This window comes from Engystomops pustulosus, unplaced genomic scaffold (assembly GCF_040894005.1).
Source record: "Engystomops pustulosus unplaced genomic scaffold, aEngPut4.maternal MAT_SCAFFOLD_86, whole genome shotgun sequence".
Classification (NCBI taxonomy): Eukaryota; Metazoa; Chordata; class Amphibia; order Anura; family Leptodactylidae; genus Engystomops; species Engystomops pustulosus.
This window is the reverse complement of record NW_027284973.1, coordinates 402,762-411,176: the sequence shown is the minus strand read 5'-3', so window position 1 is coordinate 411,176 and position 8,415 is coordinate 402,762. Positions and strand designations below refer to the sequence as shown.

The 8,415-nt window shown below is 65.1% G+C and overlaps 1 protein-coding gene across 1 annotated transcript in view; it reads right to left on the bottom strand.

Annotated features, from left to right (window-relative positions):
* Positions 1-1,793: 1,793 nt before the first annotated feature.
* Positions 1,794-8,415, bottom strand: part of LOC140106905 (cilia- and flagella-associated protein 337-like) — a 316,979-nt gene continuing 310,357 nt past the window's right edge. Inside the window, exons 13-14 of the mRNA XM_072131544.1 lie at positions 2,135-2,385; positions 1,794-1,956 (exon numbers count right to left, since the gene is read on the bottom strand). Of these exons, the coding sequence (XP_071987645.1) occupies positions 1,873-1,956; positions 2,135-2,385 (335 nt within the window). The 3' untranslated portion in view covers positions 1,794-1,872. The remainder of the gene's footprint in view (positions 1,957-2,134; positions 2,386-8,415) is intronic.

The window sequence follows — 8,415 nt, the reverse complement described above, 5'->3', positions numbered from 1 at the left end:
ATCCCCAAAAAACACCCCCCAAATTAGTTCCACTTAATCCTGTCCCCAGCCCCTTTCAAATAAGAGGTCGGATCGTCGTACAGGTCCCCTAGGAGTCGGCCGTATTCATGAGGGGCGCCGGCGGACACGCCCCCTCCACGCCCCCTCCACGCCCCCTCCACGCCCCCTCCACGCCCCCTCCACGCCCCCTCCAAGCCCAGTTAGTCAGGGGACATGTTAGAATGGCCGGCAGCAGCGCGTGGTTTATTGTTCAGCAGCTCTATATTCTACTGCCGGCCATTGTTCCATGTCCCCAGACTGACAGGAGTGTGGAGGGGCGTGGCGGGGGTGTTTTTTGGGGGTCCTCTTTAAGGACCCACGATCAGAGTGTTACACTGGGGTGTCTGCTATCAGTCACAGCCGGCACCCCATGTGTCCCCATGCCGGTTCGGCTCAGATCTTGATATATCGGGTGCTGGGCGTTAAGCGGTTAATGGTTTTTATTCTCTTTTTCGTGTTTTGGTGTTTTTTGATATATATATAAAGAATGTATTGTCTTAGTCATTTGGCTTGTAGCCTTTCTTTTTCTTGTGCTACTGGGGGCAGCACTGTGACTACTGGGGGCAGATTTGGCATTTGTGGTCAGCACTGTGACTACTGGGGGCAGATTTGGCATTTGGGGGCAGCACTGTGACTACTGGGGGTAGATTTGGCATTTGGGGGCAGCACTGTGACTACTGGGGGTAGATTTGGCATTTGGGGGAAGCACTGTGACTACTGGGGGCAGATTTGGCGTCTGGGGCAGCTCTGTGACTACTGGGGGCAGATTTGGCATTTGGGGGCAGCACTGTGACTACTGGGGGCAGATTTGGCGTCTGGGGCAGCACTCTGACTACTGGGGGCAGATTTGGCGTCTGGGGCAGCTCTGTGACTACTGGGGGAAGATTTGGCATTTGGGGGCAGCACTGTGACTACTGGGGGCAGATTTGGCATTTGGGGGCAGCACTGTGACTACTGGGGGCAGATTTGGCGTCTGGGGCAGCTCTGTGACTACTGGGGGCAGATTTGGCGTCTGGGGCAGCTCAGTGACTACTGAAGGCAGATTTGGGGTCTAGAGACAGATTTGCAGGTACCCCTATACTGGTGGCTGCATGGCTTATGCCATTTAGGGGCTAATTTTATGCTGAGGGGGGGCTGTTGCACTTTAGGACAGTGGGGCAGGATTACATGGGTACTTACCACTCCCCATCAGTCATCAGCACTTGTCTCTTAAGTTTTGGCACGTTAAGGGTTTATGAAGGGGCATTTCCGGTCCTCCGCACCAGTCACCACGGCAATCGGAAGCAGTTCCGCCCCCCCTCCTTTTTTTTGTAATGATGTTGCATATTTTGTATTGTTATTTGTGCAGCTGCTGGTAGGACAGTATTGGGGTGCGGATGCTCGTCTGGCCGACTTTCCAGCTGGGACACAGCGGCTGAGCGAGATTTCTGCTGCTCTCTCCGGGACCGTTTGTTACATTGAAGGTTTTTTTATTAATAAATAATTCTTACACCGAGGAGGAGTTTTATTATATTTATTAAGAATGTTATTTATAATGTGCCGCTGAGGGGCCGCTAGCGGGGGATTTCTGCCAGTTTAGCATCTGGTGACAGATTCTCCACTGGGGGACGCCGCTGTGACCACTGGGGGGCCGCCGCTGTGACCACTGGGGGGGCCGCCGCTGTGACCACTGGGGGGGGGGGCGCCGCTGTGACCACTGGGGGGGGGGCGCCGCTGTGACCACTGGGGGGGGGGCGCCGCTGTGACCACTGGGGGGGGGCGCCGCTGTGACCCCTGGGGGGCCGCCGCTGTGACTACTGGGGGCCTACACTGCGGGAGTCTCCGATCCTTCGTCTAGTCCTCGTGGATGACCTCCGCATCATCCTGCCATTGGGCTCCTCTGGGGAAGTTGTGCGGCAGAACTACGTCCTGTATGTCCTGGATCATAGAGAAGAGGGGTGTCAGGGGGGTGGAGCTTCAGTAGAAACCACAGACTCCTCCCAGAGCCCCAGTGCATGAAGATGGAGCCCGTCCGCCCAGTGGTAACACAGAGCATGAATGGGGCTCTGGGCTCAGAGTGTCTGCTCTATACAGGAGTCACCTACCCACAACCTACCTCCATGGTGAGCGCCTGGAAGGGGGAGCAGAGCCGCCCCACACCGCGGCCCCCCGCCAGATCCGTGCCCGCTCTACGCCTCCGCAGGACACGGCAAGAGTGAGACTCTCCCCAGGACTGGTCGTGTCTAAGGTCTCCCCTGCAGGGACAGGTCACCTGGGTATTGGGGTCCTGCCACCCTGACCCCCGGGGCGTGTCCACAGCCGCCTCAGGGAGGGATCCAGAAAAATCCAAAACAGTCACAGAGGGTCCTGGAAATAGAAGAAGATCCGACACCGTCATACCCCCCTCACCCGCTCTCCTACCGGGACCTGCGCCCCCCTCACCTGCTCTCCTACCGGGACCTGCGCCCCCCTCACCTGCTCTCCTACCGGGACCTGCGCCCCCCTCACCTGCTCTCCTACCGGGACCTGCGCCCCCCTCACCTGCTCTCATACCAGGACCTGCGCCCCCTCACCCGCTCTTATACCGGGACCTGCGCCCCCCTCGCCCGCTCTCCTACCGGGACCTGCGCCCCCCTCACCCGCTCTCATACCAGGACCTGCGCCCCCTCACCCGCTCTCCTGCCGGGACCTGCGCCCCCCTCACCTGCTCCCATACCAGGACCTGCGCCCCCCTCACCCGCTCTCATACCAGGACCTGCACCCCCCTCACCTGCTCCCATACCAGGACCTGCACCCCCTCACCTGCTCCCATACCAGGACCTGCGCCCCCTCACCTGCTCCCATACCAGGACCTGCGCCCCCCTCACCTGCTCCCATACCAGGACCTGCGCCCCCCTCACCTGCTCCCATACCAGGACCTGCGCCCCCTCACCTGCTCCCCCTCACCTGCTCCCATACCAGGACCTGCGCCCCCTCACCCGCTCCCATACCAGGACCTGCGCCCCCTCACCCGCTCCCATACCAGGACCTGCGCCCCCCTCACCTGCTCCCATACCAGGACCTGCGCCCCCTCACCTGCTCTCATACCAGGACCTGCGCCCCCCTCACCTGCTCCCATACCAGGACCTGCGCCCCCCTCACCCGCTCCCATACCAGGACCTGCGCCCCCTCACCTGCTCCCATACCAGGACCTGCGCCCCCTCACCTGCTCCCATACCAGGACCTGCGCCCCCTCACCTGCTCCCATACCAGGACCTGCGCCCCCTCACCCGCTCCCATACCAGGACCTGCACCCCCCTCACCTGCTCCCATACCAGGACCTGCGCCCCCTCACCTGCTCCCATACCAGGACCTGCGCCCCCTCACCTGCTCCCATACCAGGACCTGCGCCCCCTCACCCGCTCCCATACCAGGACCTGCACCCCCCTCACCCGCTCTCATACCAGGACCTGCGCCCCCCTCACCTGCTCCCATACCAGGACCTGCACCCCCTCACCCGCTCTCATACCAGGACCTGCGCCCCCTCACCTGCTCCCATACCAGGACCTGCGCCCCCCTCACCTGCTCCCATACCAGGACCTGCACCCCCCTCACCTGCTCTCATACCAGGACCTGTGCCCCCTCACCCGCTCTCATACCAGGACCTGCACCCCCTCACCTGCTCCCATACCAGGACCTGCACCCCCCTCACCTGCTCTCATACCAGGACCTGCGCCCCCTCACCCGCTCTCATACCAGGACCTGCACCCCCTCACCTGCTCCCATACCAGGACCTGCACCCCCTCACCTGCTCCCATACCAGGACCTGCGCCCCCTCACCTGCTCCCATACCAGGACCTGCACCCCCTCACCTGCTCCCATACCAGGACCTGCACCCCCTCACCTGCTCCCATACCAGGACCTGCGCCCCCTCACCTGCTCCCATACCAGGACCTGCGCCCCCCTCACCTGCTCTCATACCAGGACCTGCGCCCCCTCACCTGCTCTCATACCAGGACCTGCGCCCCCTCACCTGCTCTCATACCAGGACCTGCGCCCCCTCACCCGCTCTCATACCAGGACCTGCGCCCCCCTCACCTGCTCCCATACCAGGACCTGCACCCCCTCGCCCGCTCCCATACCAGGACCTGCGCCCCCTCACCTGCTCCCATACCAGGACCTGCGCCCCCTCACCCGCTCCCATACCAGGACCTGCGCCCCCCTCACCCGCTCCCATACCAGGACCTGCGCCCCCCTCACCTGCTCTCATACCAGGACCTGCACCCCCTCACCCGCTCCCATACCAGGACCTGCGCCCCCCTCACCCGCTCCCATACCAGGACCTGCGCCCCCCTCACCCGCTCCCATACCAGGACCTGCACCCCCCTCACCTGCTCTCATACCAGGACCTGCACCCCCTCACCTGCTCCCATACCAGGACCTGCACCCCCTCACCTGCTCCCATACCAGGACCTGCGCCCCCCTCACCCGCTCCCATACCAGGACCTGCGCCCCCCTCACCCGCTCCCATACCAGGACCTGCGCCCCCTCACCTGCTCCCATACCAGGACCTGCGCCCCCTCACCTGCTCCCATACCAGGACCTGCGCCCCCTCACCTGCTCCCATACCAGGACCTGCGCCCCCTCACCTGCTCCCGTACCAGGACCTGCGCCCCCCTCACCTGCTCCCGTACCAGGACCTGCGCCCCCCTCACCTGCTCTCATACCAGGACCTGCACCCCCTCACCCGCTCTCATACCAGGACCTGCGCCCCCTCACCCGCTCCCATACCAGGACCTGCGCCCCCCTCACCCGCTCCCATACCAGGACCTGCACCCCCTCACCTGCTCCCATACCAGGACCTGCGCCCCCTCACCTGCTCCCATACCAGGACCTGCGCCCCCTCACCTGCTCCCATACCAGGACCTGCGCCCCCTCACCTGCTCTCATACCAGGACCTGCGCCCCCTCACCTGCTCCCATACCAGGACCTGCGCCCCCTCACCTGCTCCCATACCAGGACCTGCGCCCCCTCACCTGCTCCCATACCAGGACCTGCGCCCCCTCACCTGCTCTCATACCAGGACCTGCGCCCCCCTCACCTGCTCCCATACCAGGACCTGCGCCCCCTCACCTGCTCTCATACCAGGACCTGCGCCCCCTCACCTGCTCTCATACCAGGACCTGCGCCCCCTCACCCGCTCTCATACCAGGACCTGCGCCCCCCTCACCTGCTCTCATACCAGGACCTGCACCCCCCTCACCTGCTCCCATACCAGGACCTGCGCCCCCTCACCTGCTCTCATACCAGGACCTGCGCCCCCTCACCCGCTCCCATACCAGGACCTGCGCCCCCCTCACCCGCTCTCATACCAGGACCTGCACCCCCCTCACCTGCTCTCATACCAGGACCTGCGCCCCCCTCACCTGCTCCCATACCAGGACCTGCACCCCCTCACCCGCTCTCATACCAGGACCTGCACCCCCTCACCCGCTCCCATACCAGGACCTGCACCCCCCTCACCCGCTCTCATACCAGGACCTGCACCCCCTCACCCGCTCTCATACCAGGACCTGCGCCCCCTCACCCGCTCCCATACCAGGACCTGCGCCCCCCTCACCCGCTCTCATACCAGGACCCGCGCCCCCTCACCTGCTCCCATACCAGGACCCGCACCCCCTCACCTGCTCCCATACCAGGACCTGCGCCCCCTCACCTGCTCTCATACCAGGACCTGCGCCCCCTCACCTGCTCCCATACCAGGACCTGCGCCCCCCTCACCTGCTCTCATACCAGGACCTGCGCCCCCTCACCTGCTCTCATACCAGGACCTGCGCCCCCTCACCTGCTCTCATACCAGGACCTGCGCCCCCTCACCTGCTCCCATACCAGGACCTGCGCCCCCCTCACCTGCTCCCATACCAGGACCTGCGCCCCCTCACCTGCTCCCATACCAGGACCTGCGCCCCCTCACCTGCTCCCATACCAGGACCTGCGCCCCCTCACCTGCTCCCATACCAGGACCTGCACCCCCCTCACCTGCTCTCATACCAGGACCTGCACCCCCCTCACCTGCTCTCATACCAGGACCTGCACCCCCCTCACCTGCTCTCATACCAGGACCTGCACCCCCCTCACCTGCTCTCATACCAGGTCCTGCACCCCCTCACCCGCTCTCATACCAGGACCTGCGCCCCCTCACCCGCTCTCATACCAGGACCTGCACCCCCCTCACCTGCTCCCATACCAGGACCTGCACCCCCCTCACCTGCTCCCATACCAGGACCTGCGCCCCCCTCACCTGCTCTCATACCAGGACCCGCGCCCCCTCACCTGCTCTCATACCAGGACCTGCACCCCCCTCACCTGCTCCCATACCAGGACCTGCGCCCCCTCACCCGCTCCCATACCAGGACCTGCGCCCCCCTCACCTGCTCCCATACCAGGACCTGCGCCCCCCTCACCTGCTCCCATACCAGGACCTGCACCCCCTCACCTGCTCTCATACCAGGACCTGCGCCCCCTCACCTGCTCCCATACCAGGACCTGCGCCCCCCTCACCCGCTCCCATACCAGGACCTGCGCCCCCCTCACCCGCTCCCATACCAGGACCTGCGCCCCCCTCACCCGCTCCCATACCAGGACCTGCGCCCCCTCACCCGCTCCCATACCAGGACCTGCGCCCCCTCACCTGCTCCCATACCAGGACCTGCGCCCCCTCACCTGCTCCCATACCAGGACCTGCGCCCCCCTCACCTGCTCCCATACCAGGACCTGCGCCCCCCTCACCTGCTCCCATACCAGGACCTGCGCCCCCTCACCTGCTCCCATACCAGGACCTGCGCCCCCTCACCTGCTCCCAAACCAGGACCTGCGCCCCCCTCACCTGCTCCCATACCAGGACCTGCACCCCCTCACCTGCTCCCATACCAGGACCTGCGCCCCCTCACCTGCTCCCATACCAGGACCTGCGCCCCCTCACCTGCTCCCATACCAGGACCTGCACCCCCCTCACCTGCTCTCATACCAGGACCTGCACCCCCTCACCCGCTCCCATACCAGGACCTGCGCCCCCTCACCTGCTCCCATACCAGGACCTGCGCCCCCTCACCCGCTCCCATACCAGGACCTGCGCCCCCTCACCTGATCCCATACCAGGACCTGCGCCCCCTCACCCGCTCCCATACCAGGACCTGCGCCCCCTCACCTGCTCCCATACCAGGACCTGCACCCCCCTCACCTGCTCCCATACCAGGACCTGCGCCCCCTCACCTGCTCCCATACCAGGACCTGCGCCCCCTCACCTGCTCTCATACCAGGACCTGCGCCCCCTCACCTGCTCCCATACCAGGACCTGCGCCCCCCTCACCTGCTCCCATACCAGGACCTGCGCCCCCTCACCTGCTCTCATACCAGGACCTGCGCCCCCTCACCTGCTCTCATACCAGGACCTGCACCCCCCTCACCTGCTCTCATACCAGGACCTGCACCCCCTCACCCGCTCCCATACCAGGACCTGCACCCCCTCACCCGCTCTCATACCAGGACCTGCGCCCCCTCACCCGCTCTCATACCAGGACCTGCGCCCCCTCACCCGCTCCCATACCAGGACCTGCGCCCCCTCACCTGCTCCCATACCAGGACCTGCGCCCCCTCACCTGCTCCCATACCAGGACCTGCGCCCCCCTCACCTGCTCTCATACCAGGACCTGCGCCCCCTCACCTGCTCCCATACCAGGACCTGCGCCCCCTCACCTGCTCCCATACCAGGACATGCGCCCCCTCACCTGCTCTCATACCAGGACCTGCGCCCCCTCACCTGCTCCCATACCAGGACCTGCGCCCCCTCACCCGCTCTCATACCAGGACCTGCGCCCCCTCACCCGCTCTCATACCAGGACCTGCACCCCCTCACCTGCTCCCATACCAGGACCTGCACCCCCTCACCTGCTCCCATACCAGGACCTGCGCCCCCTCACCTGCTCTCATACCAGGACATGCGCCCCCTCACCTGCTCTCATACCAGGACCTGCGCCCCCTCACCTGCTCCCATACCAGGACCTGCACCCCCTCACCTGCTCCCATACCAGGACCTGCGCCCCCTCACCTGCTCCCATACCAGGACCTGCACCCCCTCACCTGCTCCCATACCAGGACCTGCACCCCCTCACCCGCTCTCATACCAGGACCTGCGCCCCCTCACCCGCTCTCATACCAGGACCTGCGCCCCCTCACCCGCTCCCATACCAGGACCTGCGCCCCCTCACCTGCTCCCATACCAGGACCTGCGCCCCCTCACCTGCTCTCATACCAGGACCTGCGCCCCCTCACCTGCTCCCATACCAGGACCTGCGCCCCCTCACCTGCTCCCATACCAGGACCTGCGCCCCCTCACCTGCTCCCATACCAGGACATGCG